This window comes from Strongylocentrotus purpuratus, unplaced genomic scaffold, assembly GCF_000002235.5.
Source record: "Strongylocentrotus purpuratus isolate Spur 01 unplaced genomic scaffold, Spur_5.0 spur5_scaffold_21, whole genome shotgun sequence".
In the NCBI taxonomy this organism is placed as follows: domain Eukaryota; kingdom Metazoa; phylum Echinodermata; class Echinoidea; order Camarodonta; family Strongylocentrotidae; genus Strongylocentrotus; species Strongylocentrotus purpuratus.
The window spans coordinates 27,777,356-27,804,657 of NW_022145607.1; the positions used below are offsets into that span (position 1 = coordinate 27,777,356).

At 37.2% G+C, this 27,302-nt stretch overlaps 1 protein-coding gene across 1 annotated transcript; it reads right to left on the minus strand.

The window, feature by feature from the left end:
• Positions 1 to 1,702: 1,702 nt before the first annotated feature.
• Positions 1,703 to 26,480, minus strand: LOC105441799. The gene is made up of 5 exons (XM_030994100.1): positions 26,274 to 26,480; positions 20,153 to 20,320; positions 7,299 to 7,684; positions 5,576 to 5,677; positions 1,703 to 4,663 (listed from the first exon to the last, which is right to left on the minus strand). The coding sequence occupies exons 1-5, from the start codon at positions 26,358 to 26,360 to the stop codon at positions 4,657 to 4,659; spliced, it is 750 nt and encodes a 249-aa protein (XP_030849960.1). The 5' UTR covers positions 26,361 to 26,480; the 3' UTR covers positions 1,703 to 4,656.
• Between the last annotated feature and the right edge of the window lie 822 nt (positions 26,481 to 27,302).

The window sequence follows — 27,302 nt, forward strand, 5'->3', positions numbered from 1 at the left end:
TTTTATACACATTTTAAACCATTTTGAGAGTATTTCAAAGACCATGTTAAGTTTTATGAAATGTTTTATAATTTTTACCGTGAAGACATACATAACTTTTTCTCTTACCATTGAATTATTTGGCTGCAATCTCATCTTTTGATTAATGGTGGCAGCAGTGGGATATATAAACATGCATATATATTCAAGGAGAGATTGTTATGACACAGTATACAAGCACACTCATTCATAGTTCAAATTCATGAAGCACCCTATATAGTTCCTTCCCATATTAGATAGATAATTTTGTATGTGGGACTGTACCATTATTACAGTCATTGCATGGTCTCGTAGTTTTCATTTTTTGATGATTTTTGTTTCTGTTTTTGTTTTAATGAAATAATGGAATAAATACTTAGGTCATGTGGGACATATTACATGGAAACAGCCACAATTGGATTGGTACTTAATAAATAACTTTTATTTGAATTCATCTCCAAGGTGTCAGGCCTCCAGAGGAAGACCACTTCCCAGTATATAACTCTATCTATACCAATGTAGTGGCCCAGATGGCCATGCGTCACCCATACACGCAGCCTCACTTCTGGGCCAGGAGGTGCTGGACGCCTGGTCCCAGATCGCTGACAACATGAACATCCTCTATGGTGAGGAGATCGATTATCGTCCAGAGTTTGAAGGCTATGGAAGAGGTCTGAAAGTTTGGGTTGGCTCTTTGGTAGGAGGGAGGGGGAGCCGTGTTATCCATGAACCGTTGTGAAAGGAACGGGTGCATTGCCAGACCATTTTGAATAGGGAGGATTGTCAAACCTAATGTGGACACAAGCTTGCTGAATATTTCACCGATGCCTCAAAAAATATACAATAAGCTCCTTACATCAAAGCTGAAGGACTTTTGTAAGATAATTGTTGGGCGACCATTTTCTCAATTATTTCAAAGATCTGTCGTCTCCTAATTCTCAGGGAAAAATGTATGCCCTTTTTTCTTCTTGTCAGATTGAAATTTTGATGGGAAAAATTGTTTGTTGTGATTTTCACCTACTGACCTTTTTCACTGATAGAGCACATTAGAATCGATTTTATGGAAAAATGTAACGTCTGAAAAATACGGAACAGTTAAATCGAAATAGACCTTTACACATCCACACCCGCCCACACACACAAACACACGCACACATACCCGCACATTTACACACAGATATGGTGAGGTGTGGGAGTGATACCCATAGGCATCTGAACCCCAGACTTGAGTAAAACTTAATGAAACAGTTGTGTAATAAAATTAAATGATCTCAATAATATGGAAAAATCCATGAGTACTTGAAAATAAATCAACATAATATAATTCTTAGTTCAGTAGGAATTTTATTAAACTGTAACTCTAAAACACAATAACAATGTGGTGGTGGTGGTTATTTTACCTGACTGCTAAGAAAGCATAATTGCTTGTAATTAAGCAACCAGACGGCCGACGGCTTTAGGTCCTCTCCGAGAGACCTGGTAATGAGGATTAATGCCTTACCAAAGGGCACTAGCGCATCGACTTGGTTTCGAACCCGGGTCACCGGATCACGAGACCACTGCTCTACCGACTAAGCTATCGCGCCTCCTCAATCACAAAATATAGCCATGTTTATTGAAATAATTCAAACTACGAATAATTGGGAACCTACACATTTATATGAAAAGCCAAAGGAGATAAATGTAAGGCTTATTACACTATTTACATTTATTTAATGGGGCTATACAGTATAAGGTATAACCGCCTTAAACATTGGCATGCAAACATTCTTCTCAATTCATATTACAATAAATGAATAAGAATGAAATGATAAATCATGTTTAAATTCAGCTATAATGAATTCAACCATGTATAGTTACTCATGTTTCCAGCAAAATAGACTTACGTGTAAAGTAACGACGTACGTCATTCTCCATAATATTATCAATGCATACAAAATAACCAGTTTCAGTAAACAATATTTGGCGTCTTAACAATATACCACTCACACTGAACGTAATAATTGATATTTATAGATCAGGTCTGAAATGAATCAATACAACTACTTATACTAATACCGCCACAGCATCAACACCATCAACAAGACAATAACTACACCAACAACAAGTATTATTAATAGTACTACTACTACTACTTCTACTACCGGAAACTATACTACTACCGTTACTAGTTATACATTTTACTTCTTCGCATAATGCGGAAATGTCTCAGTGCACGCTTACCATATTTACAAAGATTGCAGAAAGCATTCCGAAAGTTAAGCTTAATGCTTCGTGAATTACACTAAATAATGTTCTTTTATCGACTTTAATAGTGTACAATCACGAGTTGAACTTGTAGAAAATCATCTGCTTGGATTGGATAAATAATACTACTAATAATAATAAGATATTTGTATACCGCAATTTGCAAATTGCCTCTAAGCGGTTTAGAAGAAAATAACTGATAAGTAAAGTAAATATAAATTGCATTACAAATTACATCAATTTAAATTACCATTAAAACTTTGCAAATGAAAATAATACATGTACATAATTACAAATCACTTACAACCAAAATACAAATAGTTCATAAATAAATAGTATCCTACGGTAATCTACACAAAATAAAAAATAAAAGGCAAAAGGTCAAAAGTGCTATTCAGGAACAAGACTTAAAGAGATGTGTTTTTAGCATTGTTTTAAATGATATTCATATACAAACACACTCCTTTGTGTTGGCACCGATCATTTGGCTACATTATTTACAAATTATATACAGACAAAATTAACAACTCATATAATTATATAGCAAACAAAATAGTTTCCCTTTCCAAATTAAGATTTAAGAAATACAAACAAACCTTTTAAGTACCACATGCAAGAGTTCATATACAAGTTATATTAGATAACACAAGAATACAGCGTTATATTTGTGAATGAAATGTGGTCTTCATTTGTCCTCTTTACAAGGGCCATGAAGGATACATGACTAGATACATTTACTCAATAGTCTGTTTGAGGATACATTTGAGAAAGATTTACCGTATTAAAACTCTTGTTTGTATGAAATCACATCAGAACTGGTATTGAAATTATCGCCAGCTTGCACATCTCAAATACATATAAATATTGACTTGTATACGAATTTCGGAAGGAGAACACTATTTTTGCTTCGATTTGGTTTTTTCTTTCTTTTGCTCGTTCATTTGTTCTTTGTAAACATTCGTTTTGTTGTTTGATTATTCAATTTATTTCCGGTACATTCTTTATTATATACATGTATTTGATTTTAAGTCAGCCAATTACTGCCATTTCATATGCTGTGTGTTTTTAAATGTAAAATATGTTTGTATATACATCCAAAGTTTTTATTTAAAACAGGCCTTCTGGCTCTGAAAAGACCACACTATTTTGTACATAGAGGGTAATAAAACAAACCATAAAAGACGATTGATTCTAATGGCACAGACATCATTTATACAATACTCATTGCACAAGAGGCAGTGTTTACACTGTATTAATACATGCCATAACAGAGTGAGGTTATTCAGTTAGGACTACAACGCCCTTAATTTGAAGAAAGGTTTGTACTGTTCGATTTGCACTCCATTTGTGTAACGATACTCTCGCACGGTGCGTTAATGTCTAAGCCAGTCGCTGACGCAGTCATACGCTAGGTGACGTCCGCCTCGTGTGCACTGAGCTCCATTGCAATTTTATTATTTAGATCAATTTATATAGCACAGCCACTATATAAGTAAACTCTACTGCGCCAACCACACAAATAATTCTCAACGATAACATATTATCCATTCCAAAAGTAGCAATCAAAGTATATCTTAGGAAGACGCTAGAGTATTTAGGGACTTTTAAATTTGCGTGGACTGATACGTGTGACGTCCATTTAAGGCAGTGCATTAAAAGGACGTCGATCGTAGCAATCCACGTTGTCGTTGTGCAAATCTAAAAGTCCCTATTTACAGCTAAGTAACACGATACGCAACAATGTTGCAGTTATTAGGAATAAAGGTGTACTGGTATTTTCAAAAGTCACGTGACTATAGTATCGCGTGAATAAGACTTTTGTGCCAATATGTGAAAATGGAAGACCCAATTTCGTACACAACAAATGTGGTGAATAAAACACTGCCAGTTTAAATTTGCCAAGAAAAATGACTGTAATCTTTTCTAATAATTACAACTTCACCACCGTACTTTTAGGATAGTTTCAATTTTGATATTTCACAACATTTCGGCCCTTTTACAAGTTTTAACATTTGCACCGTGCAAATCCCTGTAACTCTCTGTAAAGTATATTAATTGAATGAACCACTTAATACAATATGAGTAACATTTCGAAGGGAATTTAAAATCACAATTTCTTCAATGAAAGAAAAAGAGCCACAAAACGGATGTAAGGAATAATTATTCATGTATTATTAAATGAATATGAGCGCGATTTATTGGGTGAGTAACTCGATTGCATGACGATTTATATTTCTTAGTCCGGATTTAAATTAAACGTTGAGCAATTATTCGATACGTCTATGGTGGCGTTTTCATGTACTTTTCACTTCATCCGATATTTCTTCTTTTCAAAGAATGATCGTCTGAGCCGTCTGATTCATCAGGTAGAGTACGGTGCCATCTACCTGATTAAAAACTGTTTCATGACGTGAGAGAAGAGAGGGAGAGAGAGAGAGAGAGAGAGATAAGGTAAAATGTGTGCATTCAAATAGAAGTAGCAGTACATCAAAACCGGAGGACAAAGAAGAGAGAGCTTGAATATCATACATCGTTACGTCTAACAGAACTACTTGCACTATTCCGTTATCTGAATATATAACTTAGAAAACGTCTTAATACCGAAAAGCGTGAGTAATGTAAATTATAGACTTACATGTTATGTCTGAAATAGAAAAAATACCTTAATCGTATCTCTTCGATAATAAATCCTTTATCTTCCAATGGGCACATTGGAACATTCATAGTTACACATTTCCAAAGGAATGTTATTTTCAATAACGCGCCTTTTGTCAACCCTTTCTTACATTTTGCACATATCGATTTCTGTTTGATCATGATTGGTATATAATAGCATTTTGTTAATGTGAAACAATTCTTCTCTCCCTCCCCCCCCCCCCCCCGACACGGGAATGAACTACATGTTTGTGAGATATTCAAGATATTTATTTTTCTTTCTATTTTTAGATAACTAAACACATGCATCGGGGGAGGGGGGGGGGGGGGGGTGGAGTGGTGTAAGAGGCACTATTGTTTTCTCCCCAATTCGTCAGGTAATTTTTAGAAGCGAATCAGCCAGCCAGTAAATAAGCGTGGGGGAGGGGGAGGGGGGTTGGGGTAAGAGGCACTATTTTTTGTTGTTGTGTGTGGCAAATTCGTAAGATTTTGAATACAAAATCGTTGTTCCTGGTGGTTCCTCTTCTTGTCTAATAAAACATGGAGGGACATTTGATATGATCCCCCCCCCCCCGTCTCCCCGGATTGACGCCCTTGCATGCAATCATACATAAATATCATGCAGCCATTAAGGGCGATGCAAGTCTTGACTTACCCACGTGGTTTGCCATGCTCCACCTCCACTTCTATGACGTGATCTTCATTGCACACAATTGTGACATCATTCATGCTCAAATCTGTTCCGCATCTCATGAATCTACCAGTATCAAGGTAAATGGAATACAGTTTTGTCAATGTTAAATAATTAGGGATGGGGGCATGTTATCGGAGCTAACAATGTTTGGAATATAGATTATGTAATTTATTTTTAATCATTTAGACCTCTCGATTGGTTCATCATTAGCACTTAGGGCTATTCAATTAAGTCTTGTTATTAGTGAAATCAATTCAAATAAAACATTTGTATATCATTTAGCAGTAAGTAGCTTGTTTTAATTTTTTACTATCAATGTCAACCTTTAATCTTCCTCGACTACGTTAGCTGTACCAGAGTAATGATTAGTTGTAGCCATGTAGATTTCTATAATAAAGATGATAAGATAAGTAATTTCACATTATGCTTGTCATGGTACATGTACATATTACAATTTTTAATTTCCAGTTATGCACTATTCTGATAAAGAGAAAGCGAGAGAGAGAGAGAGAGAGAGAGAGAGCCAGACACAGACTAGCCCCCCCCCCCCACCACCCTCCCCTGGGCTGCCAAGTGAAATGTGATGGAAAATGCCATCATGTGTCCCGACCCACACAATATTAGATGCCAGGAAAACATCACTTATGGGGGGTTAAAAAAAAGCGAAAAAAAAATCGCCTCGCCGCTATGCGGCTCGTACGTGAATGATGCAGAGCTCCGCATCATCATTGGGTCAACCCCCCTGCCCCTTAGCAAAAAACTAGATCCGCCGCTTGTATTCATAAGGACCCGTATTTATAAGGACCGCTATTCATGACGTGTGACTTCCTATATGTGAAGGATCGCTATTCATAAAACGGAAAGGAGGTCACTATTTATAAAGGCATAAGGAACGTTATTCGTAAAGACCGCTATTCATAACGTGAGATGAGGCTCGCTATTCCTCATTCACATTGAGGGTCATTACTCATAAGGACCGCTATTAATATTACGAAATCGGGGCTGCTATTCATAAACATGATGATGGGACGCTATTCATAATTTATATTGGGGGCCACTACTCATAAGGACCACTATTCATAAAACGAAATGAGGGTCGCTATTCATGACACGAATAATACTTCTCGTATTATGAATAACGACCCTCTACTCGTATTATGAATAGCGACCCTCTTCTTCGATTATGAATAGCGGTTCTCATAACTAATGACCCTTATCAATAATTACCCTTTTCTCCAATTATGAATAGCAGTCCTAATGAAAAGCGGTCCTTATGAATATTGGTCCTTATGTATAGCGAGCGGACCCTCCCCGCCCCCCCCCCCATACAGACAAAGACAGAGAGGGGAGGGGAGTGAGATGGAGACAGAGAGAGAAAAAAATAATTAAAGAAACATATGCAATACCCCAAACATTGAGAGATAGAGAAAGATAAGGAGAGAGAGAGAGAGAGAGCGAGAGAGATGTGAGGTAAAGAGATAAAAGGAACATACTCAATTAATTCAATGCAAAGGAACATTTTTTTTCCATTCTTCTTAATAAAAAAATACTCAAATATAGTCACTTGGAGAAATATATTATACAGAGGAAAAGGATGGGGTAGAGGAAGAGAAAGATAGAGAGATGAAAATATATAGGGAAAATATGTCAAATACTCGTTTTAATAAATGACAAGATGTCTTACCTGATGGTCTTCAGATGGTTCAGGTTGTGAGGCGATCTGAAAGCTTGTAAGATTAGTTCCATCTTACTATTGCCAATGTCAAGATCGCTGAATGTCACCTTGACAAGCTGAGAGGAGATATTCAGAAGGGCATTAGGTAGTGCAGTGAGCTCCTCATGGAAACCAGCCGGTCGAAGTCCATACTCATGTGTTTGAATGGTGAGTTCTGTTGCTCCTGGTAGTTGGATCCTCTGGATGACGTCATAGTTGATTGGGTTACATACCTGTATAGTGACCCTCTTCACATTGTCAAACATCGAACCACAATCATGCCACCCTTCTAGTATGTTATCATCCACTGTCAGCTCAGTCAAGGTGGGGCATGTGTTACGACTCTGGTCGTGATCCTGTACGTAACAAAATGAAATTAAAGTGCAGTAATAAATGTAGTTGGTTCGATTGTTGGTAGATATATAATTGCGTTCTTAAGTTTCATGAAAAAAGTGACAAAAACATGAAAATTTATTTTGCTAGCCTCATGACTATTGTAGATTATAAACAATGATTAAAACAAGACATGCGTCGAGCAAATGCGAGAAGGCTTATGCAAATGCAAGTATAAGTTACATGGTAAAATCATACATAGTAAAGGTTATAAGGAATCCATTTTTTTTCACACAATACATGTATATAAATGTATATCATTCATTATTTTCCAATATAAATATGTTAGAGGCAAGTACTGTTTATAGATTCAATGGAACGAGGACCAGTCTAATTTAGCCATAAGTTATATAAGATAAACACCTACTAAATAATTTCAAATCAGTCTAATCAGGTATTCCGTACTTCGTATATGCAATAATCAAATACAATGTATAAAACTGGCATAAATGTATTAGAGTCTGAAATAGTATTAATGAAAATGATTTTTAAAAATATGATTTTATATCACATTTAAACATTTAAACCTTTATCGATGTAGTGTAGTGTATTGTTATGTGAATTAATGATATTACTTGAATTGTGATGTAGAGTGGGCAGTTTAGGAATGTCCGATGTAAACCTTTACTGCAGAATTATTAAACATATACTTCATATCAAACGTGTCTACAGCCAATATACCCCCATAAGATTGAGCGTTGGAAGTAATGTTTCGTCTTTATAACAGACTCTTATTCTCATGTGTTATAAAAATGCATAAGCCTACTGGGAGGAAGCCGGGCGAAGTGACCGTGTCCGCCATTCAATTAAAATAAAGGCGAAACACGTTGTATGCATGGGTATTACACCTTCTTGTTCTTTGCCATCATGGTCATGTCGAATATTTGATGCATGTTGCGTCGCCAAAGGGGGGGGGGGGGGGAATGGGGGTGTTGAGGAGGGGGGGGGGGGGTGCGACACCCCCCCTCCCCCTACCTGTCAGGATATTGTCGGTAAAATTGCGCTGCCGTCGGGAAAAAAAGAGAAAAGGGGGAGGGAAAAAAAAGAGAGGGAAAGGGAAAGAAAAGAAAAAAGAAAAGGAAAAGAGAAGAGAGAAAGGAAAAGAAAGAAAAGAAAGGAAAGAAAGGAAAAGAAAGGAAAGAAAAGAGAAGAAAGAAAGAGAAAAAAAAAGAGAGCGAGTAGAGCAAAGAAAGAAAAAGAAAGAAAAGGGAAAAAAGAAGAAAAAGAAGAGTAAAAGGGAAACAAAAGAAAAGGGGGTGAAAGAGAGGAGAGAGAGGAGAGGTAAGAGCATGAGAGAGGAGGAGTGGGAGTAAAAGAGAGAAGGGGGTTGTTGGATGGAGTCGTCTCGTCGCGGGAGCAAGAATCAAAGACACGGGTAAATATGTTGCTATGTCGGGTCAGCTGTGTCAGTATTCTTGCTCGATCCTCGTGTACTATATCAATGAAGAAGTTTGAAGTCGGTGAGATGTATATTGTCGGTCGGCCGACAAGTTTTTTTTTCCCTACGAACTGTGACTTTTTTTATCCACTGTGACGATTTCGAGAGTGACTACAACTACAATACTTGTAATTTCTCGAAGTTTCACTTTCCTATAATATCAGCTAAAGAAATCAGAGGTTTAAAATTTTCGGGAAAACTAAATTCAAACAAGGTTTAAGAGTCAACAACGGTACGACGAATCGTCTTCCTTTCTCTATATTGTGATGAAACGCCCAAAAAAAATCGGAAGGGGAAAACTTTATTAAGACGAGTCGAGAACGGTACAACGAATCGGCTTCTTTCTCTAATATTTTAAGGAAACGTCAAAGCTTCCGCGCTTCGCGCTAAAGGGAGGAACTGAATTCAGACGACTAGGGCTTATTAAGAGTCAAAAACGGTACAACGAATCGTCTTCTTCCTCTAATAGTTTAATAAAACGTCAAAACTTCCGCGCTTCGCGCGGGAGGGGTAAGCTTTATTCAGACAAGGATTAAGAGTCGAGCACGGTTCAACGAATCGTCTACTTTCCCTAATAATTTAACGAAAGGTCAATACCTCCGGGGACAACTGAATTCAGATCAGAATTAAGAGTCGAAAACATTACACCAAATAGGGCTTATTAAGAGTCGAAAACGGTACAAACGAATTGTCTTCTATCTCTAATAATTTAATGAAACGTCAAAGCTTCGGCGCTTCGCGCGAGAGGGGGAAACTGAATTCAGATGAATAGGGAGTAATCAGAGTCGAAAACGGTACGACGAAACGTCTTCCTTTCTCTATATTGTGATGAAACGCCAAAAATTCCGCGCTTTACGCGAAGGGAGAAAACTTCATTTAGACGAGTCGAGAACGGTACAACGAATCGTCTCCTTTCTCTAATAATTTAATGAAACGTTAAATTTTCGCGCGGAGGGGGAAGCTTCATTCAGACAAGGATTAAGAGTCGAGCACGGTTTAACGAATCGTCTACTTTCTCTAATAATTTAATGAAACGTCGAAGCTTCCGCGCTTCGCGCGAGAGGGGGAAACTGAATTCAGATGAATAGGGAGTAATCAGAGTCGAAAACGGTACGACGAAACGTCTTCCTTTCTCTATATTGTGATGAAACGCCGAAAACACCGCGCTTCGCGCTAAGGGAGAAAACTTCATTTAGACGAGTCGAGAACGGTACAACGAATCGTCTTTTTTCTCTAATAATTTAATGAAACGTCAAAATTTTTGCGCTTCGCGCGGAAGGGGGAAACTTCATTCAGACAAGGATTAAGAGTCGAGCACGGTTCAACGAATCGTCTACTTTCTCTAATAATTTAATGAAACGCAAAAACTTACGCGCTTCGCGCGGGTGGGGGAGAAACTGAATTCAGACATGGATTAACAGTAGAGAACGGTACAACAAATCGTCTTCTTTCCTAATAATTTTAGAGGCCTATCACCCACACCCCCTAATGAGCGCTCTTTAAGTGATTCGCTTGATCACTACCGCCCTCCCTAAAATAAGATCCTAGCTCCGCGCCTGCATTAAACTATATCAGCTATAATGCTGACTAAGTTGACGAAATAATTTGTATATTTATGTCGTCGAGGAAAATGACCATTTGCGCATATATGCAAGTACTATAGATAGTCCATAGGAAAAAAAAAATTAGCCTTCGGCCCCGGGTTTATAGGGTTAAATTTGTAGATATTGGACATTATTTTGTCGGTAATTGGGGGCTAGTTTTGTCGGTTATCGCTGGCCTCTACACCCCCACTGAAAAAGGTCTAGCGACGCCCCTGATTATAACACCCGAGAATAAAAATAGTAGTATATATTAATGCGTTTTGTATATTTACATATTATTACCTTTTCTTTTACAAGTGTCACAGACGTTATATATATATTTGAATCCTTTTGGAGACCTTTTGCTTTATTTGAATGTTCCACTACATTAACATCCGCAACTAACCTACGATTAAACATTGAAATGAATATCAATAAAACAGATAAAGCTAACAAATAAAGATGAGTATTTGGAGGGCTTGGTTATCCAGTGGTATAATGCATAATAATGGACCTATTATTAGATTGTGAATGATGACAGATTTGGTTTTGCCTAAGGATGGGGGGGGGGGTGGGTGGGCACTTGCCCCTACTCTCGATCCCTCGTTATTTATCCCGTTAGGTTATCCTTGCTGACACACATCGTATTGTAACCTCTGTAAAAAAAAAGCTGTTTAAATTAAATTATTATTATTATTATTATTATTATCATCATCATTATCATTATCCTCTGCGATACAAATCAATGAAATGGGTCTCAATCTGTCATGCAAAACAGGCGCGTACGCAGGGGGGGGGGGGGGGTTGGGGGGTTGGGGGTTAACCCCCCTTTTTATGTGTGTATTTTGGAGGACTCCCCCCCCCCCCCTTGGGTGTTTTTTTGTTCCTCTTACCCCCCCCCCCCCCCCCCCACTTATTAAGCGGCTGTCTGTGTCGTTGCGAAAATTTCGTCCGGATAACAAAATGTTAACCAACTCCACCCCCCCCCCCCTAGAAAAAATCCTGCGTACGCTACTGATGCTAACTATTACCTGATTACTTTAGTAAAAATCATAATAACAGGCCCTTGGTGTATATTTTTCTATTGATTATCACCATTGTATCAATACAAATAGGTTTCTCATGCTCACATTTCAACAGTCCCTCCTAAATACAATTTTAAAAGAAATAATAGAAGTAATCAATCCTTGTTTATCATAGAAGTGGTCCATTGCCATTTGTTAACTTTTCGCATCGACGTCCTGAAACGTTCAACTTTTCCGTCCTGTTTCCTCTTAACGGTGTAGTACTTTGGACAGTAGAATCGTCCAATTTCGTAGGACTATACAGGAAAGAGTACACTTCCAGTAAAACAAAACATTTAGTGATTTGCTTCGATTCCTAAAATATATGATCAAATCAATACCCTTGCGGATGATGCCATCGATGACAATGCTGAGTAGAAGTCATCGTGATACTGACCCGGGAGTGTCAGGTTCTTCAGATGAGGCATCGTACAGATGAACCTAGCGATATCACGTGATGCAGAGGAACGTTTACTGAGATCCCAACCAGGAGTCTTTAGAGTCTCAATCTGTTATGATAGTAACATTGTGTCAAATGAATAATTTTCAACACCCACTAAAACTACATTCAAGATCCAGCAATATGTTTAAAATTACATTAATATCACTGCAACAATGAAAAACTCTTAACACAATCATATATATTGTATGATGTTGTACAAGCCTTGACACATGAAATTAGCACTAATTTCGATAGTTCTTGGATTCTTTTTAGACCGATATAATGGTGTTTATTCATAACTGAGAGGTAATGACGGAGGTGATTTATGGATATTTGATTAATCCATGCAATCGGGACTGTGGCATTGTGGATAAAGAAGATTATATTTTCTACTTCATATTGACCTAACGGAGTAGTGGGGAAATATAAATAAAGGACTTGGCTCATGATCTAGAGTCTTACAGAACAACCAAGGAGAATAAAACAAGAAGGCAGAACGGTCGTTAATCATTCCCTAATCACACTACTCTTGAAAAAAAAATTGAGCTTTATTCGAGCGAGAATCTGGACACCCTGATTATGTTATAGATGACATTTTAATTTTGGATCAGTGACCGTCGGCAAGGAGGGGAATTTTTTTTCTCCCTCAGGCATATGAATCGGTAATCTTACTGACCCTACTACATTTTCACGTAAGAATGAGTAAGGAGGTGGGGGGGGGGGGTCCAGATACTGGATACCCAGTCTTAATCTGTTATAATAGTAACATTATATTCGATACAGAATTGCTAACCTTACGCTACTTACCAATATGTTTACACTTTACATCATGATACAGTTGCCATCCGCATTCATTTACAAAAGCAATATGTTATTCTGACATCTGATTGAAATAGTACTTTGAAAAACTAATTTTACATACCAGAAAAGTGTAAAAACAAATATACATGGAACACTTTGCAGTTTCTGACATGTTATAGAAATAATACAACCGGGGACGAAGAGATTCGATTATTCATTTTTGTAGGTTTTTTAATTAAAATATTTAGTCTTATCAATATTCATAGGTGAAATAGCTGTCTCTCCATTAGCACTTTCGTAGCACTCCGAATTTTCAAATGAAATGACACAAAGGTATATATTGTTTACTTTCAATCTGATAACCTGGACTCTGATTTTGTATTATGAAAGAAAGTTCACGTTTCGCATCCACTCCCTGAAACGTTTAACTTTTCCTACCTGCTTCCTCTTTACGGTGTACCAATAGGTGGATTCAACTTGTACACTTGCGTTCGACTATATAGGAAAGAGTTCACCTCCAGTTATACAAAAGATGTAGTGATTTGTTAAGAGTCCTAACAAATATGATTAAATCAATACCTTTGCTGATGATGCCATCGAAGACGATGTTGAGTAAAAGTCATCGTGATACTGACCGTCAAGTGTCAGGTTTTTCAGATGAGGCATGTTACATATGAGCTGAGCGAAATCACGTGATGCAGAGGGACGTTCACTGAGATCATTATACTTGATGGTAAGAGTCTGAATCTGTTATGATAGTAACATTGTGTCAAATGAATAATTTCCAACACCCATCAGAACTACAATCGAAATTCAGCATTTTTTTTTTTTTAAGTCATTTCCACAACTAAAAAATCTTAACACAATCACATTATATTTTGTAATGAGCTACAAGTCTTTGACACCTACAATTAGCACGCATTTGAATAGTTCCTTGATTCATTTGAGACGAAATAATGCATAATGGTTTAAATTAAACAAATCATTTTAAGTCTTACAGAACAAAATAGAATAAAACAAGAAGACAGAACGGTCGTAAACCATTTCCTAATCACACTAGAGAAACTGAACACCCTTATTTTGTTATCGACAAAATAATAGTTGTGGGTCCATGATTGTCAGAAAAAAGGGGTTTACCCCCCCCCTGCCCCCCCCCCCCCCCCAAGGCATATGATCTGGTTACCTTACTGATCCTACTCCATTTTCACGTCAACATAGGTAGGGGGATGATTTACATATCGGATGTCAAATCTTAATCTCTTATAATAGTAACATTATGTTAGATATATACAGTTGCTGACATTCCACTACTTAAAAATATTGTTTAAATATTACATCATAATGAACTTGCCAACCTCATTCATTGACAAAACCAATATGTCATTCTGACATATTTTTTATTGCAAAACCTTCTGTGAAAGCCTAATTTAATAAAGACTTCGCAGATTTTAACATGTTACTAGGTATAGCGCACCAAAAATATTTACAACAAACACATGTTATTTGATGGTTGCAAACAGGCGCGGATCCAGGATTTCTTAGGGGAGGGGGCCCAACTTTTTTTTTTTTTGCTCCCGAAAATTTGAAAATCGCGCCGGCCGAAAAGTCGCTCAGTGGGGGGGGGGGGGGGGGGGGGGTACAGAGCACAATTTTTTTTTTTTTTTTTTTTTTTTTTTTTTGTCCCGAAAATTTGAAAAACGCGCCGGCCAAAAATTCGTTCAGTGGGGGGGGGGGGGGGGGGGGGGGGGGGTAGTGAGCACATTTTTTTTTTGATCCTCAAAAAAATTTCGATTTGCACCCCCCCCTTGAGCTCCAGGGGGGGGGGCCCAACCCCCCAAAAAGGTAAAAATCACGTGATTTTACATGATTTTTTTCTCAAGGGGGGGGCCCGGGCCCCCCGGGCCCCCCCCTGGATCCGCCACTGGTTGCAAATGATCAAGCTTTGTAAAAGCTTCAAAAATCAAAAGCAGAATGGAAATCGGTCAATGCGTTGTGAATTTATACCATTTTTTTGATATCGCAAAATTATCGAAAAACCTACCAGTAATGGTCAAATTGGCAAAAATGGCATAATTCGACAAAGTTGACAACATAATTCATCACTTTCTCGGACACAAATAATAAATTAAATTATCAGACACTAAAATATCATCTTTGTGGTAAAAAATACAAAAAAGAAAATTCATATATTTATTACCGTTTTGAAAACAGAAGCCAACAAAATAAGTCATTTTTGCGAATCTACAGATATAAAAAAGTTGTGAAAATAACTAAGTCCGCCTAATTAATATGCGCATATGTAATCAAATCAAAACTGAGCATGATACCTCAGTGAAACCTATGTATATCAGACAGGTATGGAAATATATTTCAATTGAAATTTTAAAAAAATCATGAATATTCATCAAATATGCAAATTAGGTCATTTCAGCTAATTATATATTCGTGCACTCATTATGCAAATTAGGAAATTCAAACTGTCAATTTTTGGGCACATTTTAAATCATATATTCATAGATCATATTTGCACCAAATATTAACCTTAAATTCCAAATATTGTTGCAGTGCCAATAAAATATGGCGGTGGAAATTACTTGGATCACCGTTACAGCTATTTCCTCATGTGTTTCATGAATTATTCACAAAAACCGATGATACGATAAGAATTTGTAAATTTTCAGCTATATTTCAGTATATTTGCCTATTTAAAAGATGTCAGATTTGAGGATTTATGACGATTTTGCGAGAAACCATTCAACAGGCTATAACATTCCACAGGGACAAAATTTTAGAGTAACGACAATTTCGGTGACCTCAATACAGTCGTGGCTACCTTGAGTGTAAATAACAAATTTATTCAATGAGTGAAACACATGAGAATATTGCATTTTTGTAGGGAAGTTTTATACATTTAGGTGCATTTTCACCACGCACAATAGCAGCGCGAGTCAATGGGCGATCAGCGGGCCATGTCACACATGGCTGAAAAGACAATATTCTAATTAAATAATTTACATATTTCCCACATGCCTATAACAATGAAACTACACACAATTGTACTTAAAGGTATGCTTGAAATATATGTGAAATAAAATTTTTAAAATATCGTTTAGTTTTGTTTTAAATACATTTACAAAAATTGATATTTCTACCAACTGACTGCTGTTGTGTGTGTGTGTGTATGTGTGTGTGTGTTCGCGGGGCAAACTGTTTGCACAGGCAGTGTGATCACCCTAATGTTACAGAAATAACGGGAAATAAGAGATTCATTTTACATTTTTGTAGGCTTTTAAATTAAGAAAATTAGTCTCGTCAGTATTCGCAGTTGAAATAGCCGTCTTTCTATCAGCAATTCCGTAGCACTCCGAATTGTCATATGTAATGAAAGATATGGTTTATATTATTCATTATATACCTCACTTAAGAAATCCAGCCATCTGATTGGTCGAAATTGCAATCATAAAGTTTAACTATTCCTGTAAAATTCCCAGTAAAATTCTAGTTACCATGGTTACCGGGAAAATAGTTCAGTCTTGGTGAAATACCCATACGTTCACATGTAAAAAAAAAGGTTTGAGCGATCGAGGATACCGTACGTGTGCGAAGAATTGGTCGGTATTTTTAATACGGCAATCTCGATCGTAATGGCTGAAAAAACTCACCCAAGATTTCAACTTCTTGATGATGATCAAATGCAAGACTAGCTGACAGCAAGAACACCAAAAAGGGTTCGTAAAATTCTCCATAATTTGTTTCCTATATAGATCTAGTAGGCCTAGATTCTAGCAGTAGGTCTAGTGCTAAAATTCTTCCCGTAGAGATTGCACACATCCCTATGCATTGGTCGATGTTTTAATTACCAGAGATTCAAACTAATTTTGCTCGTGATCCTGAAGGTGATACTCAATATTAAAGTGAGGTGTCATATGAAAGCGCATGTTTTTGTCCATATTCCCCACAGGGCCGGCCCACCCCCAAAATCGTAAAAATATCTTGCTTAGTCTAGAATCTAGATCTAGTCTACTCTCAAAGATACACTCATAAAAAAACAACCGTGCAGATAAACTAGAGAAAGGCCAAGGTGGTGTCATAAGTTGACTCTTTTTTTCGGCATATAAAAGTATTAATGACTGCTTTAATATTCAAGAAATATTTGTTTTTATACGCTCTCGGGAAGGTTAGAATTGTGCTATTGCCTTCGGCACGCATCGGGCAATAGCACCATTGTAACCTTCCCTTGAGCGAATAAAAACAACTATTTCTCTCAAAGCAGTCATTAATACTATACTATCAATCTTAATATCATGACAGAAAGTTCACTTTTCGCATCCACTTCCTGAAACATTCAACTTTCCTACCTGCTTCCTCTTAAAGGTGTACCAATAGGGAGAGTGAAATTGTGCACTTGCGTTCGACAATATGGGAAAGAGGACATCTCCAGTATAACAAAACATGTAGTAATTTGTTACGAGTGCTACAATTTATGATCAAATCAATACCTTTGCAGACGATGCCGTCGACGAAGATGTTGAGTAGAAGTCATCGTGAAGGAGGACGCGAGAACCGAGTTTTAGGCTTTTCAAATGAGGCATCTTACAGATGAAGTGAGCGAGATCACGTGATGTAGAGGGACGTTCACTGAGATCCAGAATTGGGATGTCAAGAGTCTCAATCTATCATAATACCAACATTATGTCAAATGAATAATTTCCGACTGTGGCAATACGGATAGAAAAGATGATATTTTCTAGATCACATTGACCTATTTACGGAGGGAGTAGGTTGGTCGCAAACTAGTCCTCAAACAGACTACTCTTGAAGGAAACGTGTGCGTTTAATCGGCGGGAATCTGAACACCCCGATTGTTTTATTGACAATATGATACAATGATAGGACCATAATTGACAGAAAGGAGGGGATTTTCCCCCTAGCCGTATATGATTCGGTAATTTAACTTACTCTACTGCATTTGCGCATCGAAATGATATCAAGTCTTGATCTGTAACAATAGTAACAGTATGTTGGATATACAATTGCTGACATTACACTACTTTAAAATATGTTTTAACATTACATCATGTTACCTATTTATTTACAAAATCAATATGTTATTCTTAAATTTGATTGAAATAGTACTTTGAAAATCTAATTTTACATTACATAAAAGTTTGGAAACAAATGTAAACACTTTGCAGTTTACACAGGGAAACAAAAATAACACAAACAGGGTTTAAAAGATTTGATCTTACATTTCTGTTGGTATTTAATTAATCTATTTTGTCTGATCAGTATTTACAATTTAAATAGCTTTCTGTCCATTTAATAGCAATTCAGTAGCACTCTGAATTTAAATATGAAATGAAAAATATGGTATATATATTATTCACTATCAATCTTATAATCTTCACTCTGTTTTTGTATTATGACAGAAAGTTCACTTTTCGCATCCACTTTGTGAAATGTTCTACTTTTCCTACCTGCTTCCTCTAATGGTTGTACCAATGGGGAGACTTAAAATGTACACTTGCGTATGATTATAAAGGAAAGAGTACATCTCCAGTATAACAAAATATGTAGTGATTTGCTAAGAGTCCTGAATTATATGATCAAATCAATACCTTTGCGGATGATGCCATCGATGACGATGTTGAGTAGAAGTCATCGTGATACTGCCCGCGGAGTAACAGGTTCCTCAGATGAGGCATGTTAAATATGAACTGAGCGAAATCACGTGATGCAGAGGGACGTTCACTGAGATCCCAAACCGCGGTCTCAAGAGTCTCAATCTGTTATGATACCAAGATTATGTTGAATGAATGATTACCAACAATCCATCAAAATTCATGTTTAAAATTAAGCATATAAATGTCGTTGCCACAAGTAAAAAAATTCTAACACAATCACATTGTATTTGGTAATAAGCTACAAGTCTTGACACCTGAAATAAACACGCATTTAAATAGTTCCTGGATTCTTTTGAGACCAATATGCATGATGGTGTTAATTAATTAAATAAATGATAGATAATGGCAGAGGTGATCAATAGTTTCTTTATCGATCCAATCGGGATTGTGGGCATTACGGATAAGAAAATTATATTTTCTAGATAATATTGACTTGTTGACAGAGGAAGTTTTGGATAAATATGAATGAAAGACGTGGCTCGTGATCTTAAGTCTTAAGGAACAAAAGAGAAAAATAGGAAGGCAGAACGTTCACAAACCATTCCTTAATCACACTTCAAAACTTGAGCTTTATTCGAGGGAGAACCTGGACACCCTGATTATGTTATCTACGAAATAATAGTTGGTGATCCATGATTGTCTGTAAGGAGGGGATTTTTTCCCCTGGCATATCATCCAGTAATCTTACTGACCCTTCTACATGTTCACGTCGAAATGGGTGAAGGGTGAGGGGGAGGGATTATCTACATACTGGATGTCATGTTTTAATGTGTTATAATACTAACATTGTAGTGGATACACAATTGCTGACAGTACGCTACTTAAATATATGTTTACGCTTTACATCATGATACAGTTGCCATCTACATTCATTTATAAAAACAATATGTTATTCTGACATTGGATTGAAATAATACTTGAAAAACTAACATAACATAACAGAAAAGTGTAAAAACAAATATACATGGAAGATTTTGCAGTTTCTGACATGTTATAGAAATAATACAAACGGGGACGAAGAGATTCGATTATTCATTTTTGTAGGTTTTTAAATTCAAATATTAAGTCTCATCAGCATTCATAGTTAAAATAGCTGTCTCTCCATTAGCACGTCCGTAGCACTCCAAATTTTCATATGAAATGAAAAAATGAAATGAAAAAATGGTATAAAATTAGTACCCACTATCAATCTTTTAATCTTCACTCTGTTTTTGTACACTGTATTATGACAGAAAGTTCACGTTTCGCATCACTCCCTGAAACGTTCATCTTTCCTGCCTGTTTCCTCTTAATGGTGTACCAATAGGGAGACTTAAATTGTACACTTGCGTTTGACTATATAGGAACGAGTTTACCTCCAGTAATACATAAGATGTAGTGATTTGCTAAGAGTCCTAATAAATATGATTAAATCCATACCTTTGCGGATGATGCCATCGAAGACGATGTTGAGTAGAAGTCATCGTGATACCGGCCGTAAAGTTTCAGGTTCTTCAGATGAGACATGCTACGTATGAACTGACCAAAATAACGTGATGCAGAGGGACGTTCACTGAGATCCCAACCAGGGGTCTCAAGAGTCTCAATCTGTTATGATACCAACATTATTTTGAATGAATAATTACCAGCAATCCATCAAAACTATACTCAAAATTTAGCAATTTGTTCAAAATCATATAAATGTCGTTGCCACTATTAAGACATCTTGACACAATCACATTGTATCTGGTAATGAGCTATAAATTTTGTCACCTGAAATAAGCACACATCTCAATAGTTCCTGGAATCTTTTGAGACCCATATAATGCATTAATGGTATTGAGTAATAACTGATAGGTAATGACAGAGGTGATCAATAGGTTTATTTATATTGATCCAATCGGGACTATGGGCATAATGGATAAAGAAAATTATATTTTCTAGATCATACCGACCTGTTGACAGAGGGAGTTGTGGGTAAATATGAATGAAAGACGTGGCTCGTGATCTTAAGTCTTACAGAACAAAAGAGAAAAAAAAAGAAGGCAGAACGGTCACAATCCATTCCTAAATCACACTACTCATTAACAAAGCTTTTTTGGGGGGAATAACCTAAACACTCTAATTTTGTTTTTGACGAAATAATAGTTGGTGATCCATGATTGTCAGAAAGGAGGAGATTCCCCCCCCCCCCTGGCATATGATCCGGTAATCTTACTAACCCTATTATATGTTCACGTCGAAATGGGTGAAGGGGGAGGGGGAGGGATGATCCACATACTGTATGTCAAGTTTTAATATGTTATAATAGTAACATTGTCTTGGATACACAATTGCTGACATTACACTACATGAATGAGAATGGCAACTGTACCATGATGTAAAGCGTAAACACATATTTAAGTAGCGTAATGTAAGCGGTTCTAGGACAATCACCCCCTGGGCAATCACTTCCCGGAAAATTACCCCCCGGAAAACTACCCCCAAGGATAATTACCCCCTGGAATATTGCCCCCCGGAGAATCACCCCTCCCCCCCCGAGGACAACTACCTCCAAAGGACAATTACCCCCGGAAAATTACCCCCCGGAGAATTACCTCCCGAGGACATTTACCCCACCCCCGAGGACAACTACCCCCGAGGACAACTACCCCCAGAGGACAATTACCCCCCGAGGACAATTAGCCCCCGAGGACAATTACCCCCTAGGACAATTACCCCCCGAGGACAATTATCCACAAAGGACAATTACCCCCCCCCCCCGGAAAATTACCCCCGGGGAATTACCCCCTGAGGACAATTACCCCCCGAGGACAACTACCCCCTCGAGGACAACTACCCCCGAGGACAATTACCCCCGATGACAATTACCTCCGAGGACAATAACCCCCCCCCGAGGACTACTATCTCAAAAAAATAATTACCCCACCGAGGACAATTTCCCCCGATGACAATTACCCCCCCCGAGGACAACTACCCCCGTGGACAATCAGGCTTCAATAGCAAAAGACGATCTGACACATTAAGAGATGGCTACGAGCCCATAAAATCCCCTGCATGAACCCATATTTTTTCAAATACTATAGCACGTTGTCTTCCTCATTACTACACATTCCCTTTTATTATAATTCATGCAACACCAGTTTGGTTGCTAATTTCTACGAAGGATATAACTTTTAGGTAATTATCCAGCGCTTTTCAAAATGCATAGAAATACATTTGTCTGGAGCAGCGTTATTTTAACTTTTTGTTAGTCACGGTACCCTCTTATGAAATTAAAATTTTCTCCCAAATCCCAAAGTCTTTACAAACTATTAATTTTGCTCTGACTCTCGTCAAGTGCTATGTACACACGTATGGGCACATTTAAGAATAAAAAGGAGAAGACATTTTCAAACTGGTAAAAAATTAGTTTGCAATCCACCCACTATAAACTATTTAAAGTACTGTATGCGGGCACCTTGCCGCCGAATGTACATAAATAAAAAGTGATATATTCGGTCATGACCTTGATACACGAATATGAGGATATTCGGGCCTTTCGTTGTCCTTATTTGCCTTTCTGTCAAAATATTGTCAGCGAGCGAGGAAGGAAGACACTTTATTATCTTCAACATTTATTTTCTCATGTATTTACATGTTTTAACCGTTTCTGGTATTTTATTAAAAAAAAAAAAAAAAATCAACGTTTTCCAAATCGTTCTCTTGCGGCACCCCGGTTGAAAAACGCTGTGCTGGAGTTACAAAATCGAATGAGATGAATACCAGAGAGCGGATATTTATTTTCTTTTGAAATGGCACCGTACATATAACTTGGAGGCAATTTCTATTTCAAAATAACTCAACGTACCCGAAAACATATTATACTTCAGCAAGTTCAGCATGACAACATAAATAAATAAATAACGTGAAGAAAACCTTAATTATGGATCATGGCATGGATGAGGGCCCATTATGCATACAAAGACAAATACACGATCAGCTGATTAAAAGAAAGTTACAGAAGATGCATAAAGGAAATGTTACATCCTAATTTATTTGTTGTGCCATCGATGGTGAGAGAGGCTGTAACGCGTACATATCTGCGCGCAATGTATTGTTCGATTTCTAAGAAATGTAATTTCTGTTCTTTACTTGGTAGCAAAACAACAGGGGAATTGTGCAATCTCCACCCCCCATATCGAATTGAATATTTTGAAAAGACTGAAATAACAAAGAAAATGAAGGTTTATGCAATTTTCTGTAAATAGCAATTTGGAGAGAAGCTTGCGTTATACGTCACAGTGTTATAAATTCCTCGGGGGTGATTGTAATTGGGGGTAGTTGTCCTCCGCGGGTTATTGTCCTGGGGGAGAGTTGTCCTCGAGGGTAATAATAATAATATTAATAACGTTTTATTTACCCAGGGTAGCCATTTCAGTTATGAAACTGCTCTTCCAGCGGGCCCAGCATAACATAATATGTTATTACTACCCTTCCCCAATCAAATATGCAGAGCGCCTAGCTAGAAGACAGAAGGACCTGTTGTTATAAGTCTTTGGTATGACTCGGCCGGGGTTCGAACCCACGACTTCCTGTTCAAGAGGCGGGCGCTCTAACCACTGGTCAACCATACCCAGTAGTGTCGATGGGGGGGTAATTGTCCTTGGGGGGAGTTGTCCTCGGGGGTAATTGTCCTCGGGGGTAGTTGTCCTCGGGGGGTAGTTGTCCTCGGGGGGTAATTGTCCTCGGGGGTTGTTGTCCTCGGGGGGTAGTTGTCCTCGGGGGTAATCGTCCTACGGGGGTAGTTCTCCGGGGGGGGGGGGGGAATTCTCCGGGGGTGATTGCCCAGGGGGTAATTGTCCTGATACGCTCATTCATTTATAAAAGCAATATGTTATTTTGACATTGGATTGAAATAGTACTTGAAAAACTAATCTAACATAACAGAAAAGTGTAAAAACAATTAAACAAATATACATGGGACACTTTGCAGTTTCTGAGATGTTATACAAATAATACAAACGGGGACGAAGAGATTCGATTATTCATTTTTGTAGGATTTTAAATTCAAATATTAAGTCTCATCAGCATTCATAGTTGAAATAGCTGTCTCTCCATTAGCACGTCCGTAGCACGCCGAATTTTTATATGAAATTAACAAATGGTATATAATTATTACCCACTATCATTCTTTTAATCTTCACTCTGTTTTTGTACACTGTATTATGACAGAAAGTTCACGTTTCGCATCCACTCCCTGAAACGTTTAACTTTTCCTGCCTGTTTCCTCTTAATGGTGTACCAATAGGGAGACTTAAATTGTATACTTGCGTTTGACTATATTGGAAAGAGTTCATCTCCAGTTATACATAAGATGTAGTGATTTAGCTAAGATTCCTAACAAATATGATTAATTCAATACCTTTGGGGATGATGCCATCGAAGACAATGTTGAGTAGAAGTCATCGTGATACTGACCGTCAAGTGTCAGGTTCTTCAGATGAGGCATGTTACATATGAACTGAGCGAAATCACGTGATGCAGAGGAACGTTCACTGAGATCCCAATCAGGGGTAACAAGGGTCTCAATCTGTTATGATACCAACATTATGTTGAATGAATAATTACCAGCAATCCATCAAAACTATACTCAAAATTCAGCAATTTGTTCAAAATTATATAAATGTCTTTTATTAAAACATCTTGACACAATCACATTGTATCTTGTAATGAGCTACAAGTTTTGTCACCTGAAATAAGCACGCATTTCAATAGTTCCTGGATTCTTTTGAGACCCATATAATGCATTAATGGTATTGAGTAATAACTGATAGGTAATGACAGAGGTGATCAATAGGTTTTTGTATAATGATCCAATCGGGACTGTGGGCACAATGGATAAAAAAAATGATATTTTCTAGATCATATTGACCTGTTGATAGAGGGAGTGGGGGGGGGGGGTAAAAATGAATAAAAGACGTGACTCATGGTCTAAAGTCTTACAGAACAAAAGAGAAAAAACAAGAAGGCAGAACGGTCATAATCCATTCCTTAATCACACTTACTCACGAAGAAAGCTTTATTTGGGGAATAACCTAAACACCCTTATTATGTTCTCGACGAAATAATAATTGGTGATCCGTGATTGTCAGAAAGGGGGGATTTTTTTCCCTGGCATATAATCCGGTAATCTTTCTGACCCTACTATATTTTTACGTCGAAATGGGTGAATGGGGAGGGGTAGGGATTATCTACATACTGGATGTCAAGTTTTAATGTGTTATAATACTAACATTGTAGTGGATACACAATTGCTGACAGTACGCTACTGAAATATATGTTTACGCTTTACATCATGATACAGTTGCCATCCACATTCATTTATAAAAACAATATGTTATTCTGACATTGGATTGAAATAATACTTGAAAAACTAACATAACATAACAGAAAAGTGTAAAAACAAGTATACATGGAAGATTTTGCAGTTTCTGACATGTTATAGAAATAATACAAACGGGGACGAAGAGATTCGATTATTCTTTTTGTAGGTTCTTAAATTCAAATATTTAGTCTCATCAGTATTGATAGTTGAAATAGCTGTCTCTCCATTAGCACGTCCGTAGCACTCCGAATTTTCATATGAAATGAAAACAAGGGAAACGCTCTCGGCGGTCTCGCCTGCATTACGCAATTCAATATGATGAAAAATTGAGGTTGGGACATTATTCATAGGCAAGGTGGCCCATTAGCAGGCCCCCCCCCCCCAAATGAAATCCTCTAAATATAATCAGCATTTTGAAGTGAATGTTGACCAAAAGTAATTGGAAGAATTATTTACCATAATTTGTACCAAGATTAATAACTATAATGGAACATGAAAAAAGAACCAAAAAAATGATTCTTTTTTTAAATCCTCAAATACTGACCTAAAATGACTTTTGACCTTGACTTTGTAAAATTTGTGGAATTTGCGTCATAAGATTTGTGATACTTGATAACCCTTGTGTACAAGTTTCATGGAATTTGAACAAACACTTTCGAAATTATGCTTAAATTTCAAAATCTTGATGTTGATGCCACAAAAGAGTCTAAGTATGTTGACCTGAAATGACCTTTGACCTTAATTTATTGACCTGAAATTCTACTCACATGATTGGGAATACTTGATAACCCTTTAGTCAAAGTTTCATTGAATGAGAACTTATACTTTCAAAATTATATTAAAAATTCAAAAACTTAACCTTAGATTAAGTTTTTGATGTTGACGCCGCCGTCGCTGCCACCGGAAAAGCGGCGCCTATGTCTCGCTTTTTGCTACGCAGGCGAGACAAAAAGGTATATATTGTTTACAATCAATAACCTGTACTCTGTTCATGTATTATGACAGAAAGGTCACTTTTCGCATCCACTCCCTGAAACGTTCGACTTGTCCTACCTGCTTCCTCTTAACGGTGTACGAATAGGCCGACTTACATTGTACACTCGAGTTTGACTATATAGGAAAGAGTTCACCTCCAGTAATACAACAGATGTAGTGATTTGCTAAGAGTCCTAAAAAATATGATAAAATCAATACCTTTGCGGATGATGCCATCGAAGACGATGGTGAGTAGAAGTCATCGTGATACCGACCGTAAAGTGTCAGGTTCTTCAGATGAGGCATGTTACATATGAACTGAGCGAAATCACGTGATGCATTGGGACGATCACTGAGATCCCAATCAGGGGTCTCAAGGAGCTCAATCTGTTATGATACCAACATTATGTTAAATGAATATTTAACATCACCCATCAAAACTATACTCAACATTCAGCAATTTGTTCAAAATCATATAAATGTTGTTACCACTATGAAAACAGCTTGACACAATCACATTGTATCTTGTAATGAGCTACAAGTTTTGTCACCTGAAATAAGCACGCTTTTCAATAGTTCCTGGAATCTTTTGAAACAGATATAATGCTTTATGGTGGTAATTAAATAAATGATAGGTAATGGCAGAGATGATCAACAGTTTTTTATATTGATCCAATCGGGACTGTGGGCATTACGGATAAAGAAAATTATATGTTCTAGATAATATTGACCTGTTGACAGAGGGAATAGTGGGTAAATATGAATGAAAGACGTGGCTCATGATATCAAGTTTTACAGAACAAAAGAGAATAAAACAAGAAGGCAGAACGGTCTTTAACCATTCCTTAATCACACTACGCTTGAAAAGAAATTGAGCTTTATTCGAGCGAGAACCTGGACACTCTGATTATGTTATCGACGACATTTCAGTTTTGGATAGTTTTGGATAAGGGACTGTCAGAAAGGAGGGGATTTTCTTTTCTCCCTCGGGCATATGATTCGGTAATCTTACTAACGCTACTACATTTTTACGTCGGAATGACTGAGGAGGTGGGGATGATCCAGATACTGGATGTCCAGTCTTAATCTGTCATAATAGTAATTCTGGAGCACTTTGAATTTGCATATGAAAAAAAATAATATATTGTATATATTATTCACTATCAATCTTATAATCTCCACTCTGTTTTTATATTATGAATGAGTGTCACACTTTGCATCCACTTCCTGAAATGTTCAACTTTTCCT

Bases quoted from the DNA above. Each gene is read 5' to 3' on its own strand.
- LOC105441799 (XM_030994100.1), bottom strand. From the start codon at position 26,360: ATGCCTCATCTGAAGAACCTGACACTTTACGGTCGGTATCACGATGAC. The intron at 20,321-26,273 runs GTATTGATTTTA...GTATCATAACAG, and splicing joins CGATGGCATCATCCGCAAAG to ATTGAGACTCTTGAGACCCC. The intron at 7,685-20,152 runs GTATGGATTTAA...TGTTACGTACAG, and splicing joins CGATGGCATCATCCGCAAAG to GATCACGACCAGAGTCGTAA.